The sequence below is a fragment of the Lissotriton helveticus genome, chromosome 2_1 (assembly GCF_964261635.1).
Source record: "Lissotriton helveticus chromosome 2_1, aLisHel1.1, whole genome shotgun sequence".
Lineage (NCBI taxonomy): Eukaryota > Metazoa > Chordata > Amphibia > Caudata > Salamandridae > Lissotriton > Lissotriton helveticus.
Window position 1 is genome coordinate 1,116,747,847 of NC_136059.1, and position 24,899 is coordinate 1,116,772,745.

Sequence of the window (24,899 nt, forward strand, 5' to 3'; positions counted from 1 at the left end):
AAGCTTTACCAATTTTTAGCGGTGAGGATTAGACATTAGATGCCTAGCCTTAGGTGATATCAGATGGGTAAAGCACCCGTGTGTACTCAACATGCCATGTACCCTAGAAGAAACGTAACACCTTGGAACCTTAGAACTACTTTGTTCATTCACTTGACCTCCAGGCTGTCTTAACATCCTTAAGGCACGACCCATTGACCAAATATTACAAGGCTGGTTACAATCATATTTTAAAGATTCCTATGATCATTTAGATAATGCAAACTAAAATATATGAGAGCAAGTATTGCATTCAAATGTTTGGAATAAATTCAGTCCAATATACGTAAAAATAGATGTATTTGAAAGAACAGATATCTTTCTTTTGAATATAAAACACACGCATCGTCCCCAGTTAGGGTTTGCGCCTCCACATCAAGGCATAGGGTCGTAACTCTAATTTCACTTTAATTTCACTGCACACAGCTGTCCATCCCCACATGGCCCAGCACCACAGAAGCTGCCTGTCCGAGTGGCCAGCTGGCCATAATCCAACCATAAATTTAACCCACCATTGCTCTTTATTTTCAACCTCTGGCACTCATGCCTGGCCTGTGACTATCTTTCTATTCACTCTAATGAGCTTGTGGGCTACATAAACTGTTTCCAACAGAAGCAGAAGGTACAAGTAGTCAGTACATCTGCCTTTAGCATACCTGAATATTTTGTCACCCCATATGGAATTATCGTCTGGCTTTCCTTTCATCGGATATACATAGGCCACTTACCTATAAAAACTCTCAGCGATTTCCTACAGGAGAGTCTCATTAAATCCGAGCATAGACTGTTCCTGCCGTTCGCCTATGGATTTCAAAGTTTCCCTGTATGAAATCTTCTAGGAACCAACTCAATTTCACTAGGTAATTTGTGCAGAATATGTTAATAAATCTCCTCCTTACGGGCAGGCTGGTCCAGCTTCTCTTAGGTGTGTGCTCTGGTGGTACCAGCTACTCTCCACAGGGACTTTTTATTCAGTTCACATGCTGCTTCTCTTACATTGTCCTTACCTTTAAAAAACACATTATGTGGTCATTCACTTCCTCACCCTTCTAATGTCTTCATTCATTCAAACACCTCTATTCTGTTTTCCCAATCTATCCTTCATGATGAGGTCAAACAAGGAGCGGAAACCATGGGAGGGGTCTACAAGTCAAGTCTGAGCTGCAAATCGTCAAGGGTCCAGCTGTCAGAGCTATTGGCACTTCTAAATAACCCTTATATTAGCAAATAACATGTATGAGGAGTGTAAATACCTCTTTCTGACTCTGAATTGGCACTCAAGTCATAAATTGATTTATTCACAAGAAATATACAGTGCTTAATTTGAGCCGGTGGTTTCCGGTGCTCGGCACCAGCACTTAATTGTCAACACCAGCACTAATGACAGTCCACCACATGGTGGCACAAACTGAACAATTTTGAGAGGAGCACAACAACAGTATTTAATAACTCAATATATATTAATAATGAATAATATCTGCCACTCATCCTATTCTTACAAATTAGGGTGGCCTGGAATAGCCTGATTTGTCAACACTTGTAGGACTGCGATAGGTATTAATTGTGTTGGCACTGTCATTGGCAGCTCTGGCAGGGGCAATCTGCTGTCCAAGCTATAGTGGCCTCATGAAAAGGGCCGGTCACTTTTTTTTTCTTCAAATTAAGCACTGGAAATACTTGCGAGTACATCTATTCACATAGACGGTATATTCACTATTCTAGGGCAGAGACATCTGCAAAGGTGGAGAATACCCACAAACTCAAAGATTTATTCATAATCATGCCTTATGGCGTTTGTTTCCACTATGAGAATTATTAGTTTTGCTCCTGTTAAGGGTGGGAGCAAATTCATTTTCACAGGGCAAAGCGATGGGAATAGCCCCAAAATTGAACTGAGGCACATATAGGGAATGGGGTTTCACCCTGAAACATGATTTCCATGTGGATCCAAAATAGTTAGCCAGTGGAATAAAATTGACCAGGTCAGAAATATCCTCTCTCTACATCGTTAAATGCGTACATTTTTATGTGGGATTTCATTAGAAGCTGTAACATACCCAACTTCCTAGGAGTACTCCTGAGAATCTTTTAATTCCATGAAAGTTGTAATTATACTTAAACCTAGAAGCAACCCCTCATTTACATCTTTTGTTGGTAATCGGGACACACCGTGATTTGCAAAAAATTGTTAGACCAGCCTTGGATCACTGCTCAATTTCGAGTTATGCAGAGTTGCGATTATCTAATTTCCATCACTGGTCCCTAAACAATGCATTTTGAAGTGTTTTGGGAGTGAATCCCTGCACCAGTTCCATGCTACAATCACCTCCTCTCTTAACAGCCCAGGCAACAAGATCACAGAATGAATTCCCTGGTTAACTGTTCTGCTCAAAGTGCTCTGCAACCTTAAGACCAGCCGCCTTATTTTCCCAAACTGCTCTTTTGCCCCTTCATATCTACATTTATCTTATTATGAGCTTGACTATGCTAGTGCTGGACCTGCAACACTTGTGAATGTTTCTCTCTTGGATCACAGCTGCTTAGATAAAGGGGTTGAGCAATGTGTTTCTTGGGTTTATACTGTATGGTTGGTTATAACCATGGGCTTCCACTTTCGTCTTCTCTCCACCGGCGGCTCGGATAGGAAACATGACCAGATAGGGCTAGTAAAGGTACAGGTAGACAGCTAATCTGAAGCAAAAATCACTGCTAAACTGGAAGCAAAACCTTTGCAAAACCAGAATTGAAGAAGAGTGGTCATCGTAAGGCAACTGACATTTTACCACCATCTACAACTTGAGTACAATTGTATGAAATTCATCAGTCTCCACTTCCTTCACACCAAAATCCTTCGATTTAGTTTCAAAATATTTCTTTTTAGTTTTTTGTTTTTCTTAAATAGCGAAAAAAGTGACCTTATCCTATAAGCGAAAAACCCAACTGTGGTGAGAAGATTGTGCCTTGAAGACTTTATCCACCTCTTTCGATGAGCACTGGTCATAAGAGCCTTACTGACTCTGCCAGGCTCCTCAGCCTGCCACCCCCAGGTTGATGTAGAGGCAGGAAGAAGGAAAGGTATGCCACGCTGTACTGTGCGTGCACGCTCCTGTTTAGCGCCTCCATGCCCTTGTGTAGGAATTAAAGTTGGAGTTGGGCACTGATGAGATGCCGTACTCAGACTGGGTGTCTAAGGACGCCATGTTGGGATCGGTGGCTGAGCGTCTGCTGTAAAATGGATACTTGATCTGAGAACCATAGGTGAGGGTGGAGCCAGGTGCAGAAACAATGCTTTTCGTTGGAGAAGTAACGCCAAGCTGATTTCTTCCATAAATGCCTAAGTTGGGGTGCAGGTTTTGGTTGGAGACTCCATACGAAACTCTTTGCTTCCAGGCAAGCGGAGGCTCAGGGAGCGTTTTCCGGCGGGCGGCTGAGACAACATTGGCAGCAATGGATTCCTGAATGGTCAGGGCTTCGAAGGCATCATCCACTAGGCCGTAGGGTGACTTTGATGCTGCCTCCCAAGGAGTCAACCGGCGACCCGTTGTGTCTGACGAGGTTTCCGGCTTGCTTGAGTAGCCTGAAGAGGGCTGGAACACAAGAGGGGCCGTAGGAGACGCCACACGTCGTAAGTCCGCTGGTGCAGAGCGCCGGATAGGGAGGGAGAGGGAACGTCCACCATCTTGTTCCTAGAAATAAGCAAATGATTAACACACTAGTATAACTAGCATTATGAAGAAGCATTTCATAGAGGTAATTTTATTAATATGTCTTCTTGCTTATCCTTTAGAATACATTAATTTCTACTGTGGTTATGATGGTTTGGATGGGAGACTAAAATAAATCTTTTTTTGAATCTCTTGAATCTTCTTTATTAAATAATTTGCACTTGTTGAAGGCCTCAGGGTGCTCTGAGCAGAATTTAGCTGTTTTGGACAAATAAACTTTGTCTGTATTGAAATGGCTGGCACATTTGTCTGGTTTTGTTCTAATTTTTTTGTTTTTTAGGTTGGGGCATGTGAGAGATTTCTGATACACCAGACACTATTGATGGAACACATGCTGATTTACAGAAGTACCGTGAATAGTAACCAACAGCTAATTTAAGACCAAGGTCAGGCGTCAAGGACAGACAACAAATATGTTTATGTTAAATGGAAATAACATAGCAGATTGTGAATGCTTGAGATTCAGAAATAAGAGATGCAGCGGAAAGACAGCGTTTGGAGCAACAAAGGATAGGCTAGGGAGTGTTTATGTATATACTTAAATTAACAAAGCGCTTTGTTTACTTGTGTTTTATTTTCGCTCTGGAGCTTAGAAGCTAAACAACAAAGCATTTCTTTATAAAAATAAAAACGTTTTAAGCTCTTCTTGTAAACCATCCGATGGCTTTGGGCGATGTTGGGGCCAATACCTTTGTGGCCTTTGTGTTGCCTATGTGTGCTGCAACCCGATTTGGTTTTGCGCTGTGCAGAGAACTGTTGTGGGTGTATAAAATATATTTTTATTTATAAGAACCAGATGTCATGAATAACTCTGTGTGCATCGCAAAGTGCTGTAGAATAAAATCTCTGCCCAATTAGGGGGCAATGGAATGCTTCCAGCCAGTGCTTAATTTGTGATGGTGGGAGAAGGTGGTGGGCACCCGCACTCATTTTTGGGGACACTGACTTACTTTTTGATCATCCGACTTGGACCGAGAGCAAGGGAAAGAAAGACAGAGAAGGGAAAAAGTAGTAGGAAGAGAGGAAAACAGTAACAAAGGGAGAAAGGGAGATTAAACAATCCGCAAAGAATAAAGATGCAGGAAGTGCATGGTGGTGGTCTGGTGGAAGAAAAAGGCATAAGGTCGACTCAAGATAGGCAACCTTGGTAGTAGGCAACACAAACGTTCGCCAATGCCAGTGTTAAGTTCCTAAGAAAATCTTTGCCCCCCCCCCAGTTATTTATTAATTTATTATTAAATTAAATACTTCTTTGAACTGAGCCATCGCCCGGCCTGCCTCTTATAACAACAATGGCGGACAAGCTGCCTTTCTGCGTTAGGCATGGGGAAATCCTTTTAAGTGCTTTAAAATGGAATGAAAATGGAGCTGACAAAAGACATCAAATTACTTCTAGCTTAACATTAAAGTTAAGCCTGTATGGGACACACCAGCTTGTGGCCACTTTCTGTAACCTGAGGACAAAGTAATGACAACTTAAAACTTGGATGGAAATGTGACAGAAAATCTTCTACCATGATCCGGTATAGAGCCCATCTGTGCCATTTTATTAACAGCTTTGAATGGTCTTGATGCGTTCGTTTAATTTGCTTGATCACAGTATTATATTTTTATTCATTGTTAATATTTGGTTTTGTTCATATTGAACATTGTGACATGCTTTACACATCTTATTGTTGCACGTGTGCCCTACAGTCTAGAGACCCTAGTTGCTTCTCTAAGCTGTTGGCAAGGGGTGATCATAGAGGGAACTGGCAACCAGACACGTCAACATGGCCCACAATCAAGGAGAACCATGAGAGGAGGCAGATGATACGCCATGATCCCCAGCGAGTATAGGGACTAGGACAGGGAACATTGTCAGTATTTTTTCTATGTCAGGATAGCAAGGACCGGTCCTAAGCATTGCCTACTAAGGGTATGCCACCGATTACACATCAATAACTATCTACGAGGTCCACCACAACTGTTTTCACACACTTCTACAACATGAAATAACATCCTACATGGGTGTTTCTTTAAATTTGAAGTATTTTCTTTATTTCTATTTAAAGTTGTTGGGGAGGAGCTGGTGATACACCCATGCCTGTCCCATATCATCTCTAATTTTCAAGTAATGGATCTTTGCAAAGAGGAGAACTCAGTCTGGGTGATTTTACTTTCGAAGGTACATCCTTAGAAATCTCTAGGTTTAACTATTGAGCAAGGCTTTTTTCATCAGTTTTGTAAACTAATTTAATTCATGCAACAGCCTCCGCTACACCCACAATAAAAAGTTAAGCCTCTTTTTAAGACAAGTAAGAATTTATCTTTAAATTAGAGCATTTGCAAAGAAAGCAGAAGCTGCAATGTGCATTTTTTATTGTCTTCTTTTTTCCTTATGTTTTATTTATTAAATAATTCATTCATTCTTGTTAACATCCCGCAACCAAATTCCATTTACACGTATCAATATGATGCTTTGATATTAATTTCCAAACTACATCTTGTAATTTTCCAACTGGAGCTTTTATCAATCTCTAACATGGAGGAGTGCTATATTATTATTTTTAGTATAACTTCTAATGAGAAGATTTGAGGGGCATGATTTTAGATGTATAAAGAAACGACATTGGGTTCAGTCTAATGTAAAAATAAAAAATACCCACGTGTATGAAGAATGTTATGGTGAACTCGTCAGAATCTTTTAAAACAAATGACAAAAACAATAGAGGCAAAAGTGCCAGAGAGGCAAAAACAGTAACATTCCACAACACATAAAATAATTCCTGCATATTGCCTTTTGCACATAACATTCAATCTGAAGAAAATTATTTTATTGGTTCTAGGACCCATATCTTATTATTGAGATATATATTCAAGATACCAAACCTTTTTAACAGGCAGCATTAATAGATGTCGGTCCTCCATGCTGTGATTAACTTACTTGCAATACAAAAAACTCTCTCTTTGTACCTACTTCTTTGTTAAAATATATGGTAAAAATATGTGACGTTAAGGTTGGGACCTACTCACACAAATATTATTCAAAAAAGTATATAAGGAGCAAACAAAAACTTGACAACTCCTCAGTGCTTTGTTCATGACGTCCACACCTGATCAAAAACATGGATTTTAGGATATAACATGCTATTCTGGAATCCTACGTGTTTGCCCAGCATTTCACCTGGAGCTCTCGGAAGTCTTTGGGAAGATTCCCAATCCGTGGAGTTACTGTGGATCTTGTGCTCCCAATTTGGCCGATGGCTGAATCAACAATACTGGGATACTCATAATGATGCCCTAAATGTGTACTGTATTTTTTTTAACATTATGTTCAAAGCGTCGTATGAAGTGGATATTCCTCCCACCGCAACTCAATTTGTTAGGTTAATGGGGGATATGTAAAGTGTAATAAAACTCTATGAGCATTGAGCTTCTCTCTCTCGCTCTCTCTCTCTCGCTCCCCCCCACTGACACATGCATTATATTATTCTATCTTGACTCTCCTGCACATAATTCAGTTTATACCCTTGACCCTAATTCTTAATTCCACATGGCTCCTACCATTGGCACCGTTAGTATAGATTTACGAAAGCCAATTATGTAGTGCTGCTGCAGATTCTTAAACTATAAATATAAAGATGAATCTACTATAGATTAAACAAAAAAGTGGCAGACTTTTGCAGCCTACTACTCTATCTTCGCTAAGGGGTACTCGTGGTAACCGCTTGCCATTCTTTGGGAGATGGCAGTACTGGACACCAGGGTAGGGATGTAGTTTGTATCCCCATTTCACGTTCTATCTTGTGCATTGTTGGAGTCCTGTCTGATTTAAAATGGCCACAACCTTTATGACCCGTGTTTTCATCTACTGGACAATTTCCCAATCCATGATGGCAGCCATTGACTTATGAAGTGGGTTCAGTGCTTCCGGTTTAAAAGGTCCTCTGATAGTATTTAAGTCAGCACTGCATTCCTGTCTATGCCTAGCAACGGTCGTAGTTGGCATATTTTCTCCACTGCCAACTAGTTTGCTCACCTGGCCCTCTGTATACATTTTTTGTAATTTCATGGATTCACTTGGTTGCTTGTGTAGTTGTCAGCTCCTTTAACCCTCTCCAGCTCTTCATTCAGTCTTACCTGTAAGGGGCTGGCCTCCAGCAACCACATGGGTCCTGTCACGCTCAGAAATTCATGGTAGTGAGAGTTTGAATCTTTTGGTCACCTTCCACACTCATAAGTATTTACCTTGTGGGAATAACCTCCCTGCTCTACAGGAGATATTGTGCTCCTGCTCTAATTACCCAACCTGTTTGGTCATCGTTGTTTTCTCTTCCTACCCTATTGATTTTCTTCGTTTCTTTGCCCGTCACCTCTACATCCTCTACAGTACAGACCAAGGTTGAAACATTTAGGAGAATGGGAGGATGGAGGACTATCTGTCTAGTCCCACTCACTAGTCATGATAGGAATGAAGAATCTATTGCCTAACTTCCCCCATCCTCTACTAGAACCAATCACAGGAGAAATCTGCTGCAGGTGATCTCTGTTTTCTTCAGAGCCGCTAAAGCTGACGAAGCAATGCTTATAAAGCCAGGAAAATCAGATGGCCTGTAGTTAGATGGTGAAGGAGATAAAGAGAGCTAGCCAAGAAAGTGGAGGTGTAAAAGAAGCTGAAAAATACTAAATAAAGAGTGAACATGCACAAAAATTGTTGTAAATATCCATAAAAGGGGGCAAATGTATACCAAAAATGGAAACATCCAGAAAACAGGGAGGAATAGAAGGTAACCGTTAAGAAGAGGAAAAGTATACAAAAACTGAATGATATACAAGTAAAACAAATAAGAGGGAAAATAGCAAAAAAACATTGAAAAAACAATACAAATGAAAAGAAAAAGACATGGAAACCTACATGAACAAATGTAAAGAGAGTCACTATAACCGACCTTTTTGTGAGTATGTCTAATCAAGTGTCCTTACTCTGTTTTCACTCCTCCTATTTTGCTAAGTGTTTACAATCGGTGATGGACAAGATATTATTGTATTGTACTATAATTGCATTTATATAGCACTTATTACCCCTGACGAGGCACTGAAGCGCTCTTTTGGCGAGTAGCATGCTACTCTGGAACCCAAAAAGGATTAGTGGTGAATTAGTATATGGAGATAATAAAATACTTTGAGCGGTGGACATGTGAGTTTGTTATTTGGATTGAAAAAGGATAGTGGAGGGATAGAAGAGGGAAGGGTTTGCATTTATATAGCACTTGCTACCCCTGATGAAGGTCTCAAAGTGCTTTTCAGCGGGTAGCGCGCTACTCTGGAACCCAAACATGATTAGTTGGGAAATATGAAATTAATTTGAGCGGTGGTCATGTTAGTCTGTAAATTGGATTGAAAAAGATAGTGGAGGATAGAAGAGGGAAGGGTCTAGAAAGTTTTTTTTGGGAGCTCATAGCAGTAGGAGAAGGTTTGGGATGAGTAAAGGGGAGGTGGAGGGGGAAGAGTTAGAGGGAAATGATTAGAAAGGCTTGTTTGATCAGCTAATAGAAGTATGAGATGATGCAAGGAGGGGTAGAGGAAAGGAAGAGTCCAGAAAGGGTTATTTTGGGGAACTATAGTAGTAGAATGGGGTTTGGGATGAGTCAGAGTGTGGATGTAGAGGATATATTGAGGGATCTATGGGGTAAGGAATAGGGTAGAGCATTAGGAGAGTAGTAAATGAGGTTTGAGATGAGTCAGAGGGTGGAGGTAGAGGATATATTGAGAGAGGTATAGGGTGAGAAATAGAGTAGTGCATTGGAGAGAGTAGTAGAATGAGGTTTGGGATGTGTCAGAGAGTGGAGGTAGTTAGGCTCAAGCTACTACTTTCATGAACAAACATTAGAGTGCTGCTCATGAACAGAAAATAACATCCTTGCAAACATTTCGAAAGAGGAAAGATGGAGTTTTTGAAGAAAAACTCAAAGGACTTTATTTTCCAAATTGATTTCCATTGAAGTTAATGTGATTTCAGGCAGGAGGCAGCTATGTCTGGTTTCAAAACTCGGGAGTCTCCCACCTGATTTGGGTCTGTTGACATGTATGATATAACCATTGCCTATAGAAAAAGAGTCTCTGATTAGTATCTCATTTTATCATAGACATTAAGGAAAGACGTTTGCGTGGATTAGGTTGACTGGACATCCTGGGTTTCTTCAGACAGTCCTGGTTTTGGTGGTCTGTTCCGACACCCTAAAAGTTTGAATAAAAACAAATAAATGTCCGTGTTGGGTGAGAGTAGTGCACATTTTTGAAGACTCCCCTTCTGTGTTGTTGTGTGCCAGTGAAGCAGCACTGCTGGATATAGAAAGAGAGGCAAATCCACACCTGAGCAGATCCTCAGCTGGGTCTCAAGCTAATGAGATTTCCATTTACCTTCATTACAACACAACACAACAGTTTGGTGCTGTCCCCGGTCCACTGGGGCGTGTGCCGTTTGTGCGGAGGGACGAGGTACCGCTAATCTTTCCTTTAGTCATACTGAGATGAGGTCAGCATTCTAGTTGTTTCTGACCTCTCACGCCCACTTCCACCGGCACAAAAACCGACGTGCAGTCTGGACGTGCAGGGGACGTGCGCAGAGGCGCAGAGGCGGCACGCCGAAGTCGCGCCAAAGGCAAGCCAGTCTGCGCCCGTCCGTGCCTGTCCGCTGCCTGCCACACTGCCTGTTGTCACCCACATCTTATTCTCCTCATTTGTATACACCTGGTGATCCTTTCATCTATGGGCATTTTACAATATACTAGTAAGGAGCCTCACTCCTTGAACAGTTTCCTCCACTGTGGATTAAACAGTAATCCTCCCCACATAGTAGACACCAGTGGGAGAAATGAGAGTATATCCCTTACATTAACAGATCAAAATAGATCAGAAAATAAGGACCCAAAGCTTAATCACAATAACATAAGAGGATTATACTGCAATGCTGGATCCCTCCCTAAACATGCCTTAGAAATATCAACTGTGCTGGACTATGAGAAACCAGATCTCTTTTTTATAACGGAGAATTTGCTTCAAGAAACCTCTACTGTAGAGATCGCTTTAGCTATCCCCCAGGACTACAAGCTGAGCAGAGTGGATAGATATGACAAGAGGGGTGGGGGCCTAGCCATTAAATTCAGAGATAATATCAAACTCACTATAATTTATTCTCTTAGTGCAGAGTGGGTAGAAATCTGTATTTTTCAAATTAATAGCCTATCCAAGGGATCCTGGAAGGGAGCCATACTTTATCGCCCCCCGGTAGTAAAACTCATTTTTCCAGTCGCCTCATGGAAATAATCGCCCCCCCATGTTCTGACTGCTAATAATTTGTTTCTGCTGGGAGATTTTAATTATCACATTGACCTTTTTGAATGATTCTTACTCGAACAATCTTATCTCCAGCCTAAGTACCTTAAGGCTTAAACAAACAGTGCAGGGTCCTACCCACGCTGCCGGCCACACATTAGATCTTTTATTTACAAACTCCTTCAACGAAACGGTTGATCCACCTCTGCCTGTTCTGTGGACAGACCATTATCTGTTGAAATTTAACATATCAGCAACCTTTATATGTCAAAAAGCCTTTGCATTAGAACCAAGATGGAATAGACCCTGGAATAAAATAGATTTGGAATCTTTTTCCTCACATTTTCTCATTCCCCCGATGTCCAATGCTAACCACCCCAACAAGGAAGCCAAATTGCTAGACACTGCCATCTGTCAGGCCCTAGATAAAATTGTGCCAATGAAAAAAGCTAAACGTTCTAATAAATCCTCACCCTGGTTCTCTCCAGATCTGAAAATCGATAAATTAGTGACTAGAAAGGCTGAACGTAAATGAAGACACTCAAAAAGCCTCACAGATCGTAATGTTTACAAAATGTCACATAGGTGTTATTTAGCGTCTGCAAAAAAATTCTATTTGGGGGGAAAGAATAAACAAAGCTTCCAATTCTCAGAAAGAATTGTACCAGATTCTAAATGAATTTACGAAACCTGCATCCATGCAGCCCCAAACAGCAGTGTCACAGGAATGGGTCGACTTATTATCTATGTTTTTTGTAGATAAAATTGACAGTATTTATAGCCAGTTCCCCCTTAATACTGTTCAATTGCATACTTAGAGATCAGAAGAAAATCGTCCCTTGGTGGCCTCTACCCTTAATTAATTCTCCGAGTTCTCTCTGGAGGAAATTACCCTGGCACAAAAAAGAGTAAAATCAGGCTCTCCCTACGATATAGTATCCTCTCAGGTTCTATCAACTATCAGTTCAGCTATTATTCAAAGCTTAACCAGGCTTTTTAACCCCTCACTACTACATTCCTTGGCACCCACTAGGTGGAAGGAGGCTATAGTCAGACCCATTCTAAAGAAACCCACCTCAGACCCTGAACAGCCAAACAATTACAGACCAATTTCTCTTCTTCCCTTGTTTGGCAAAATCCAGGAGTCACTGATAAATGGTCAACTAATAAAACATCTGGAAAAAAATAAAGTGCACGACCCCTCTCAGTCGGGGTTTTGAACTTTTCATAGCAACGAAACTGCCCTACTTGAAGTGGTGGATAGCATCAGACTCTCTCTGGACAATCGAAGATAGGCCATCTTGGTCCTTTTAGATCTGTTGGCCGCCTTCGACACCATCTCCCATTCCCTTCTTCTGTAGCGCCTAGGAGAGGCGGATGTCGGAAGTTCGGCATTGGCCTGGTTCAGGTGTTATCTGAGTGAACGTACTTCTAGAGTCCAAATCGGTGCTTTTACTTCCAAAGTCAATCCATCAACAGGGGCGTCCCTCAGGGATCTATTTTGAGCCCCACGCTCTTCAACTTGTATGTATCCGCCTTGGCTAAAGTCATCAAGGATCACGGCTTTGACACACTGTCGTATGCCGATGACACACAGCTGTTAATTACTTTGGGACCTGAAGTTACCAACACAAAACAAAGATTCAGGAAGTGCATGTTGGATATAAACAAATGGATGTCAACAAACAACCTCCAGTTAAACGCAAACAAATCGGAAGTCGTGTTATTTGGAAATGCACAGATGCTGTGGACAAACAATTGGGGGCCTTCTGCCTTGGGTACCTGTCCCCTCCCGAAAGTAACAGCCCGTAACTTCGGCGTAATGATCGACAACAAACTCTCCATGTGCGATCATGTCAATCAAGTAACACGTACCTGCTACGGGCTATTGCACGCCCTCCGCAAAATCTTTAAATGGGTCCCTCTGCCTCCCCGTCTACCACTGATCCAAGGTTTAATTAATAGTCGCCTGGATTATGGGAATGCTCTATTGACATCCATAAATGAAGAACTCTTTAATAAACTTCAGATTCTACAGAACACAGCAGCAAGACTGGTCTTGAACCTACCCGCTCGCTCCCCCTCGGCACCCAGCCTGAGGACCCTCCACTGGTTGCCAATCAGGAAGCAGATACATTTTAAAATAGGCTGTCTTGTTCACAAGATGTTAAATGGACAGGGCACCTACTATTTGGCAAACAAACTGAAAAAGTATCAGCCAACACGGACTCTCCGCTCTGCAATAAACATTTACTATTAGTCCCTAAGTTTCATACAGTTAAACAAGGAGGCAGATCCTTCTCGAAAATAGCCCCAACTCTTTGGAATGCCGTGCCACTACACCTGCGAACCGAGTTAGATCATAAGAAGTTTCGTAGATCCCTCAAGACCAGGCTATTTTAAATCCTACACCCTTTCAGACCTCTCTCCTGTCCGTTTTCTGAGTCTCTGCAAATCGCTATGAGACCTTTGGGTGATATATGCGCTCCTCAAGAATCAGTACATAGACATAGACATGTGGGGGAGACTGAAAGGGGTTATTTAATAAAAACAGTTGTTTCCACTATCCTTGTTTGAAATGTGACAGACATTGACACAACTTTAATGGTATATGACATTTCAAAAAGAGGGCCTGTTATGTTTCTCTCTTGATTCCATATTGTAGTAGAGGCATATATTGCTAATCGATTCTTATGCATTTCTCCACCTCCTTCCATTCTCTCTAGTAGGAACGTATTTTCACTTATCAAGTCCTGGTTTCATAATTTGTTTTCTGGCACTTTTAGTTCTCTTTTTACCTTTATAGATGAAAAACTACAAGTCCCAGAATACAACCAGACTAAATGAGCTGCTCAAGGGATAACTTGAGATCTTTGTGATGTCTTCCTTTGGCTAGGTAAAGCTTAATGAAATGGAATGCCTACTGGGCGCAGAGTAGCGTCACCGTGCTCATTATTTATGCGGCCCTTCAAAGCTGCTCAGGGTGGCTTTACGTGGCTTCATAAACCTTTATAAGAGGCCCTGCGTTACGAATTCACCACTTTACATGGTGCAAATGTGACACAGGACTCTCATAAATAAGCCCCTGATGTTGAAATTCCACAGTTTTTTTGCAGGTTTCCTCCAAGACAGTAGAGATGCATTTATCTTTAAAACATTCAAATGGTGCATCTAACCAATTTCCCAGATGACACATCAATCTGCTTTCATCCACTACTGTGTTCCTATTTCCATTTTTCCAAGTTCGAAATGCAGCCACCAGTGCATGTGAAATTATTATTCTTTACATATCTCTAACGAAATAACCTGGGTAATAACAATCGTTGAAGACAAATATCTTGCATTTGTTCATCGTTTAAGGCAGACCGCTGTTGAAGGGGCAGTCAGCCATTTAAAAACTACTACTTTAAGGAAACAGGCTGGCACAGTCACGGCTGGTTCAACAGTCTGCTGGGCATATAGTAACCCCTTCGCTGCGGCGGCAATTCCGTCGCAGCGCTAGAGGGGGGGGGGCGGCGTTCCCATGTTCGTGACGGAACCGCTCCGTCACGAGCCTCTGGTGCGCTGTGCTTGTGACGGAGCTGTTCCGTCACGGCCCCGCCTGCTCAATGGAACGTCCAGCACAGGCGCGAAATCAGCACCGCACAGGCGCGCCGAGCGGGCCGTGACGGAACCGCACAGCGCGACCGAGGCTGGTCTTCTGCATTCAACCTTCAAAGCATTGTCAGGGAAGAAGAAAAATTGCCATTCCGTGCCATTCCGTGTAATTCAGCCTCATATGTGGTTTGGTTTGCAGCAATACATTTAGTAATGCCAATAATTACAAATAGCTTTAATCAAAACGAGAGAGAAAACATTGAAAAAATGAGTGGTGCTCACATCCATTGTCCAGTGCTTAAATTGAGCTGGTGGTTTCGGGTACTCGGCACTGGCACTTAATTCTCAGCTCCAGCTCTAGTGACAGTCCACCACATGGTAGCGCTGTCTGCCAAATTTTGAGATAAGCACAACAACAGTGTTTAATAAGTCAATATACTTTAAAGATGAATAACACCTTCGCTTACACTAATATTATAGCCCTGGGTGGCTTGGAATAGTTTGTATTATCACTCTTGTAGGAGTGCAATGGTTGGTTATTGCGTTGCTTCTATCAATGGGTGGTGCAGGGTGCAGTGGCCTACTAAGAAGGGACCTAGCACTTAATTTTTTACAAATTAAGGACTGGCAGTGTCAGTGTAATGCAGCAGACAAGTTTCTTCTGCACTCCCCACTCATAAAAGCAGCAGTATTAGGCCCTCTGGTGGAGGATGGTATGCTTGTGAATAACAGCTTCTGTGAAGGGGTTTTCTAGTCCCTGGGAGGTGCGACCCTAGCTGGGCGGCCTGCCACTGATAGCGTTTCTCGGTTCTGCCTGTCGCCTGCCTAGAGGGCTCAGAGGGATCCCCCAGGCCCTGTTTAAGCTGGTGGAGCAGGGCCCTCACAATGATACTGACTGACACCACAGTACTCAAGAGGTCTGGAGAAGCCCAAATAAGGATGTTTTTTCCAGAAAATTAAGACTGCAGTGCACTCATCGACCCGCAAACCAGAATTCAGGGAAGATATATCCCCCTGTAAGCCAGCTAACTTGTTTGGCTTTCTCACAAGGCCGAGAAGTGGCCTGAGCACAGGAAGAAGCTGCTGTCAGAAGTATAGAGTCCACAGGTGAGAAGGACTATTTTGTGTCTGACCTAAAAAAGGCATCTCTCAGTTTGGAGAAGGACACCCTACATTCTGTGTTCAGGACCAATGGTTAGGCAAATGGGGATCACACAATAAGAATGAGCCCGACACACTTTGAAAGTTAGTAAGCACCAGACAGAAATGGGAGCCACCCCAACAACCACAAAGATTTATTGTGAGACATCCCACATGCATAGTAACGTAAGGCAATTCAATAACCTGTTCGCATAGTATATAGCATGTATATTGATAATATTGACTCATCAAAATATTGCAGCGTCTACATTATCCTAACCACTACATCCCCGGGTACATATATATATGTTTACTATTACTAACTCCACAGGCCGATTTCCTATATAGGCAGACCTTGCAATGTAGTGGTGAGGTCGATGTTGTGGATGCAATATTTTTGTCATGCTATATAACACATGCACTGTAGTGGCATACCTGTGTATGTCACCTAGCTGTGGACATTCTCTTTAGTCCAAAACAACTGGAGAGATGTGTGGCGCAGCGAGCGGTAACAGCGACTGACCTCGGAGCGTGGGGCTCCTGGTTCGATCCCCAGCGGCAGCTCAGCTCAGCACCATGTGTCTCTGGGCAGTAGCTGACTTAATCTCCCCGACGGCTACCAGCGCCTTGAAACCCTTAAGGGGGTGATATGTTCACGCTTTACAAATAGGAATTATTTATTTATTTATTATTATTACCACAAGGGGAGGAAAGGGGAACACTATATGGGACAAAACCCCACAGCTAGTCACAACAGAGACCGAGGTATATGGTAGACCAATCAGTATTTTTCTTTTAAACGACAGTAGCCTTCACCCACCAATCTCATGGCATGCTTCATCACAGGGCTCCTCCTCATGCCAGCTTGGGGTGAGGTTTCCAAACATCCAAGAGCTTCCTTGCCTTGGCAGGGTCGCAGCCCACGCCAGATGGCATGAGGAGGAGCCTTATGAAGCCACCAGAATGGTGGGTGAGGGTTACCGTCCTTTAAAAAAGATTTGTTTTCAAACAAATTATAGAATATTAATGACCCATTGGTTTACCATATTTTTGATCCACAGGGTACCTTGGATCTGTTGTGACATTAGCCTTAGCGCTGGTTTGCCCTGGTGACCTAAGGTATTTGAGTTTTTGGTGAAGAATTGTTAATCCTGGAGTACTGAGAATAAACTAACCAAGTTGCTGAAATAAATACTTTGATTCTTCGCCAAAATTCTTGAACACATATGTTTGATTGTATAATACTACTGAGAAAAAAGACTGACATTTCAACAAATTAATGTAATCTGCTTCTCATGTAAACAACTATGTGTATTTTTGAAACAACGAATAAATGAGCATAAGCGACTGCAAACATTTGCTGCACGTGTCACGACGCCTAACAAATTAAAAACACCATATGCTTGATGCATTTATCGGTCTGGATGCTTTTAATTTCTGATGCAATATTTGACTCGTTTACAGGGTGAAATCTGTTTCTTTTATTTCCTAACCAGAAAAACAAAGGTGAGTGTTCTTTTCGCAGGTGCTGTCCCATCTGTTCGTAGCACGCGATGCACTGTACCGGAAGTGTACTGTACATAGATAACAAACAATGGGTGCCGAGCTCGTGATGTGCAATGTAAAAACAAGCTACAGTAAATAACTTTACTCTGCACAAGCACCCCCAAAATAAACTGGTTGGTTCTTTGTTTAATATACAACTTTTGCTTTATTTTGGCATCTTTTTTGCCAAATCCTAAACTTTTCCATGCCCATATACTGTTTGAAGATAAGCGACTCATTATTATGGTTGTGTATCAAAATCTTATTGAGGAGAAGCTCTTTCCTTGAGAATAAGCTGTAAACTGTAAGTGCCAGGGCTTAATTTGAGCTGGCACTTAATCATCAACACCAGTGCTTTTCATAAGCACCAGTTAAGGCCACATTAATGAATGGGGGATTAAGTGATTTTCTCAAAATCACAGGACGTTGAGCCAACACCGAGACAAAAACATGGTTTGCCAGCTCCGAAGTCGGTAGCTCTGACTAATATGCCACACTCTCTCCCCACTTTCATGGTTGGTCAGTAGTTGGTTCTATTTGCAGGAGAAATGGACTGGTGCAAGCTGCCTCCTGATGAGAGCCCCAGCACTTACTTTTTTACAAATTAACCACTGGGTAAGTCACGCTCATTCCCCCCACACAGGTACCTTGAAATGATGAACCGCTGAGTTGTGTTGTTGTGTCGCTGAGCCCGGCCGACTCTCTGGCCTTAGCTTCTGGGCTGTTGCTGGGGAACACCCACAGCGACACCCATGGACCGCCCCTTTCACACAGTGTTCTACGTGAAAAAAGCACTTATTTACAAGGCCATGAAAAGCCACGTAAGGTCACCGGAACGTCAAAAAAGTGACGTTCTGGTGCCGGAAGTGACTATTCCTCTCTGAAGGGACTTTCTTTCTTCTTTACTATTTGTATTAGTCAAGGAGGATTTTTGGCAAAGGTTTGTGGTGTACTTCATCAGTCTGAGATGGGACTTTGGCAGTGCAAGGGTATATTTGGCAACCTTTTATAAAAAAAAATGCAATAGGAGAACGGCCAATCAAACTATTTACTGAAAGAGCATGATTTCTTTTTCAAACTAAGCCATTGCTTTCCAGTTGAACTAGTCTGAGTTACACACATAGTATAAAAGGAATCAAAGGCAAGGGGTGATTTAGAAAGCACAACTACAGAGTTTGCGAACCCATATGTCGCTTCAAGGATAATTGGTCACTCTGGGCAAGATATAAAGTGAGGACATTTAGACCGTTTGGATTTATTTGGAGGTTCTTGCTGATTATTCGGTCAGTCCTGTGAAAGTCCACATCCAGCTTCTGCTCATCATTTTAATAGTACTGTAATCACAAGTTGTCCTAGAAAAAACTAGGAAAAACAAATCAACTACACACCAAATTAGTGCCAGAGGCAACTTCACTCAAACTCTGGTAGGAAGTGTCGGACTGGGACAGCAAATAGGCCCGGTCACCAAAATATAATTGGCCCCTATTAGTGAGTTAGATACCTAAAAAAGTGGACCGTGTTTGCAAACGGTTGTATGTAAATACAACGTGGTGTTTACACCGCACTACCATTACAACGCTGGTTTTACAACACAAGTCGTTACCACGACTTGCGCTGTAGGGTGCTGGATTTAGGAATAGTAAGATTTACTATTCAAACACCAGCCTACGTACAGTAGGGAAAGTATTGGAAGAGTAAATCTACTATTCCTTGGCCTAGAGCGCCCTCCAGCGCAAGTCGTGGTCACGACTTGCGTTGTAAAACCAGCGTTGTAATGGTAGTGCGGTGTAAACACCGTGTAGTAATGGATGTTCCCCATTTGAGCTTGCTGCAGCCAATGTTTGTTTTTATATCAGGGAAATCAACATAACAACTTGCCCAGCAGACAATAAAACAGGCCCAGTAACAGCCAAACCAGCGGCCCACACACTAGCCAATCCATCGGGCACCGCCAGTCCGACCCTGCTGGTAGGGATTCATAGTGGACATTCTGGTGTTACCCCTGCTCATTGTGAGCCAAAAAACACACTTGAAGCATCATGAGATGGCCCGCAAGATGCACAAAAAGACCCAACTCAATCATCATTAAAAGCATTGTTTTCCACTCCTAAACAATTTAGATGGAAGCCCCAGCAAGCCTGGGACACCAACAATCAAACCCCGTATCTGTTGAAAGATATTATGACCGACAGCGAGTAAGAATCCTGTCAACATCATTAGCCAGTCAAGATCAGTGTATTTGCAGGCAAGAACGGATCAAATATCTCAAACTAATCATTACAGCAATAACACAACATTCTCACAAAATGGAGGGACTTGCTGCAAGCAACGGAATCAGCAATCGCTGACACAGAAAACAAAGGGACAGTACTCTTTATGACACTATTCGGTCTCTGACACTTTAGAGTAGATTAGATTTTTGTTTCCCCAGTCCTGATGAAATGCCACTCATCCATTAGGATATTTTAGGCTGAAACATGTTGACCTTTTAACCCATCTTTCCAGCTCTCGCTTCACACTCTGGGCTGCAGAAGGTTTCATTTTTCCTTGCCAGCCACGACTACTGTAGTCTATTTTTAACCATAGCATCAGTGCCCAGCAAAAAAAGGTTCTAGGGAGACTCAGCTATTTTCAACGCACTCACAGTATCCACTCTACTCACCACATTGCTGTCCCACTACCTCACCTCATAGGGCCTCCTGGCTAACAACACTAAAGAACTCCAGCAAAGAGCTCTCTCGCGGGGCGCGTTGGGCATTGCAGCGCCCGCCCTACGAGGAGCTGACCTATGATGAAGCATGACACCTCTCGGGGTGTGTGAGGGCACTTGCTCCTTATTGGAGCTCTCCGCTCCCTCTCTTCCTTCCCTTACCTGGCACTCGATCCCCTACTGACCATCCTATTCAACTCCTCAGGAACTGCATACCCTTTTGCTATATTGCTACACTCCTGGGCATGTATGCTGAACCTATACCCTAAAAGCCCTTGTCCCTCCTTCTTTGTATAGAAAACAAAGGGGCATGTCTACAAGGCAATGGCGGAGCGTGGCATTAAGCACAAAATACTAACACCATGCTCCACCATTCCGAAAACGCATGGATAAGCTGTATTTACAAAGATACAACACATCACTGTGTTTTCTCTGGCACTGGCGCTACATTAAGCTGCCTAGCAAAAAATGCAGGCATAGTGCAAGGGTGCCTGCATTGAGGGAATGTATGTTTATGTGCAGGAAGGGAGACCTTCCTGCACATTAGCAATCATTCACTGCATTTTGCTGGTTTTGTGTGTGCTGCACAATGCAGCACACATAGAAACAGCAAAAATGAGGAGAAATAAAGCATTTCTCCTCGTTTCGGAACGTTAAAACCAGATTTTCCTTGGTTTTAATTTTTGTCTTCTATTTACACCACCCTTGTGAATAGAGGGCAGCATCAAAATCAATGGGTGTTGTGGTGGAGCGCCCACTGCAACACCCATTGCCCACCCCTTTCATGTTAAGTATAGCGTGAAAGGGTGCCTTATTTACAAGGTGGCATTAAGCCACGTTAAGTGGCTTAACTCCTCCTTGTAAATAAGGAGAAGCCCCTATCACCAATGGAACATCATTAAAAGTGACATTCCTGTGGTGATAAGCCCCAAACTAACAACCTGGCTAGTTTTGCAAACTGTCTAGACGCCAAAGCTCAACTTCCTTCCTTAAAATGTTCATGCTTTCCAGTTCAGGACAAACTGCATTCCCTGCCTGCTTTCCTACAATCAGCGATAGAAGGCCTAAAACAATCTAGTGTATTGCCAACTAACATGCCCTTGACAGAAGGCATACTGCAGGGCAACATTATGAAAATGATAGTTACAGAACATTCAGTTCCAACAAGCAAAAAACTTAATGTTGTCTCCCAAGAATCAAAAACAAGGCGAGCAACCCAAAGAATACACCTACCAACCGTGTTGGACGCTTTGAAGGTAAAACTGAAGTTCTGTACACAAACAGTAGTTAAGGCATGGCCACATCCTCCAGCAATCCATCTGGCAAGATACTGAATGGGAAGAGTGGAATATGCACTGCTTCAATTTCTGAGGGACCTCCCTTGTTTGAGTCTGTGTATACCCAAAAAGATACGCATGAGACTTACCAAATTAAACAAACCAAAAGAATTACTAATGATCTCAACCGTACTGCAAGAAAAAGACCAAACCCTTCCCTCCCTGAAGCGACAGTAAAAAGCAGGACATTGTGGCTCTAACGCAGAGCCCCAAAAAAGAAGGACCACAAAATCCAATCCGTCAGGAGTACAGCGCAGTCTTATAAGCAGCAGCAGTGAAGTCACTCGAGGTGATGGTAATATCAATACAGTGAGCATCATCAACAAAGGTCATATGCCCAAGCAGTAAATAATTCAAATAAAGTTCACCAAGCACTGGCACATTCACAAGAAGCTCCTCTGAATGAAATGTCAACCAACCATACTGCTCTACCATGGAAATCAATCTAAGCAGATATAATTCAGAATACGATCAGTTACCAGGCTGATATAATTATCAAAACACTTACTAGGTCTCAGAGCTTAACACAATAACACAAAGAGAAGGCGTTTAGCGGCTCAATGAGTGAACTAAAATTGACAAACAATGGTTTCCCAGACTCAGGCTTGACGAATAATCCTGTTGTCTGCCCAGTAGCGACTGATTGCCAAGGAAAAGCCTCACCTGATCCTTGGAATGGTAAACAGTATGTTGCTAAATTAAATCATTGGGATATAACTTCATCAATAGAACCCATGTCCTAGAAGCTATACCAGCCACTAACCATCTTGTCTGTGAAGAGCCAAGAAATGTTCTTCTTTTTATGCTTCACCACGATTCCCCAAAAAGTGTTTACATCCTAAATAGTGACTAATTGCATCGAAAATTAAATCACTTAAAATCGGAGGATCTAGAACGGATTACCTTCATTACTTCATCGCCAGGCGAAAGGTTTGAAACAGCCAAGGTAATTTGGCATTGTCAGACATACGTTGATCAGAGACAATCTTGCACAGATGACTTTGTAGACTGACAAATTAGCATAAAAAACAGCTAAGCAGCTTCACCCAACCCCATTAATTGAATGAAAACATTCATCATAGCCGAAAGCTGAAGGGAAATCTAGTTCCTCATTAAAAGCTGCAAAAGGCCCAACAAAAAACCTGGCAAGTCCATATTCCGCCTTAAATGTCACTTGGCACACCGGATCCCAGGTATTGTGCCAATTAAGATAAGACACAAATATAGATGCTATAGACAACTGGAATTGCATACCCCAGGTGCTAAATCATAAAAACACCCCTCCCTTGCAATCTGCCACACATTGCTCTCCCTAACATGTTAGCATCTGATTGAGTATCACTTTGGTATAAGCATAACTCAAACAGCTTAAACTTTGGTTAATGGAGAGCTGCAGGTTATCATAGATCAACAAGCATTTACAATGCAATGGTTTTGCCTTTGTTAAAGTTAGAGCTATTGGCATTGCTCTTGACACTCTGAAGCTCCACTCTGAAGCTCCACTCTGAAGCTCCACTCTGCACTCTGAAGCTCCACTCTGCACTCTGAAGCTCCACTCTGCACTCTGAAGCTGCACTCTGAAGCTCCACTCTGCACTCTGAAGCTGCACTCTGAAGCTGCACTCTGAAGCTCCACTCTGAAGCTCCACTCTGAAGCTCCACTCTGAAGCTCCACTCTGAAGCTCCACTCTGCACTCTGAAGCTCCACTCTGCACTCTGAAGCTCCACTCTGCACTCTGAATCTGCACTCTGCACTCTGAATCTGCACTCTGAAGCTCCACTCTGCACTCTGAAGCTCCACTCTGCACTCTGAAGCTCCACTCTGAATCTGCACTCTGAAGCTCCACTCTGCACTCTGAAGCTCCACTCTGAATCTGCACTCTGAAGCTCCACTCTGCACTCTGAAGCTCCACTCTGAATCTGCACTCTGATGCTCCACTCTGAATCTGCACTCTGAAGCTCCACTCTGGAGCTTCAGAGTGCAGATTCAGAGTGCACTCTGAATCTCCACTCTGAATCTGCACTCTGAATCTCCACTCTGAATCTCCACTCTGAATCTCCACTCTGAATCTCCACTCTGAAGCTCCACTCTGAAGCTCCACTCTGAAGCTCCACTCTGAAGCTCCACTCTGAAGCTCCACTCTGAAGCTGCACTCTGAAGCTCCACTCTGAAGCTGCACTCTGAAGCTCCACTCTGAAGCTGCACTCTGAAGCTGCACTCTGAAGCTCCACTCTGAAGCTCCACTCTGCACTCTGAATCTGCACTCTGAAGCTGCACTCTGAAGCTGCACTCTGAAGCTGCACTCTGAAGCTGCACTCTGAAGCTCCACTCTGAAGCTCCACTCTGAAGCTCCACTCTGAAGCTCCACTCTGAAGCTCCACTCTGAAGCTCCACTCTGAAGCTCCACTCTGCACTCTGAAGCTCCACTCTGCACTCTGAAGCTCCACTCTGCACTCTGCAGCTCCACTCTGAATCTGCAGCTCCACTCTGAATCTGCAGCTCCACTCTGAATCTGCAGCTCCACTCTGAATCTGCAGCTCCACTCTGAATCTGCAGCTCCACTCTGCACTCTGAAGCTCCACTCTGAATCTGAAGCTCCACTCTGAAGCTCCACTCTGAAGCTCCACTCTGAAGCTCCACTCTGAAGCTCCACTCTGCACTCTGAAGCTCCACTCTGCACTCTGAAGCTCCACTCTGCACTCTGAAGCTCCACTCTGCACTCTGAAGCTCCACTCTGCACTCCAGAAGCGCCACTCTGAAGCTCCACTCTGAAGCTCCACTCTGAAGCTCCACTCTGCAGCTCCACTCTGAATCTGCAGCTCCACTCTGAATCTGCAGCTCCACTCTGAATCTGCAGCTCCACTCTGAATCTGCAGCTCCACTCTGAATCTGCAGCTCCACTCTGAATCTGCAGCTCCACTCTGAATCTGCAGCTCCACTCTGAATCTGAAGCTCCACTCTGCACTCTGAAGCTCCACTCTGCACTCTGAAGCTCCACTCTGAATCTGAAGCTCCACTCTGCACTCTGAAGCTCCACTCTGAATCTGAAGCTCCACTCTGCACTCTGAAGCTCCACTCTGAAGCTCCACTCTGAAGCTCCACTCTGAAGCTCCACTCTGAAGCTCCACTCTGAAGCTCCACTCTGCACTCTGAAGCTCCACTCTGCACTCTGAAGCTCCACTCTGCACTCTGAAGCTCCACTCTGCACTCTGAAGCTCCACTCTGCACTCTGAAGCTCCACTCTGCACTCTGAAGCTCCACTCTGAAGCTCCACTCTGAAGCTCCACTCTGAAGCTCCACTCTGAAGCTCCACTCTGCACTCTGAAGCTCCACTCTGCACTCTGAAGCTCCACTCTGCACTCTGAAGCTCCACGGCCCTACGTGTGCCTTGTTTAATTGGTCTTGTCGTTCTTTGATTTTTATTGGATGTTTTTATGTGTTGTCGATCTAATATTTGCAGTTTGTCACACACATCGTGCAGGTAAGCAG

The 24,899-nt window shown here is 43.1% G+C and overlaps 1 protein-coding gene across 1 annotated transcript in view; it reads right to left on the reverse strand.

Annotated features, from left to right (window-relative positions):
- Positions 1–2,909: 2,909 nt before the first annotated feature.
- The window catches only part of SYNPO2 (synaptopodin 2), a 742,390-nt gene continuing 720,400 nt past the window's right edge, over positions 2,910–24,899 (reverse strand). The window contains exon 5 of the mRNA XM_078675942.1: positions 2,910–3,725. Within this exon, the coding sequence (XP_078532068.1) occupies positions 3,150–3,725 (576 nt within the window). The 3' untranslated portion in view covers positions 2,910–3,149. The remainder of the gene's footprint in view (positions 3,726–24,899) is intronic.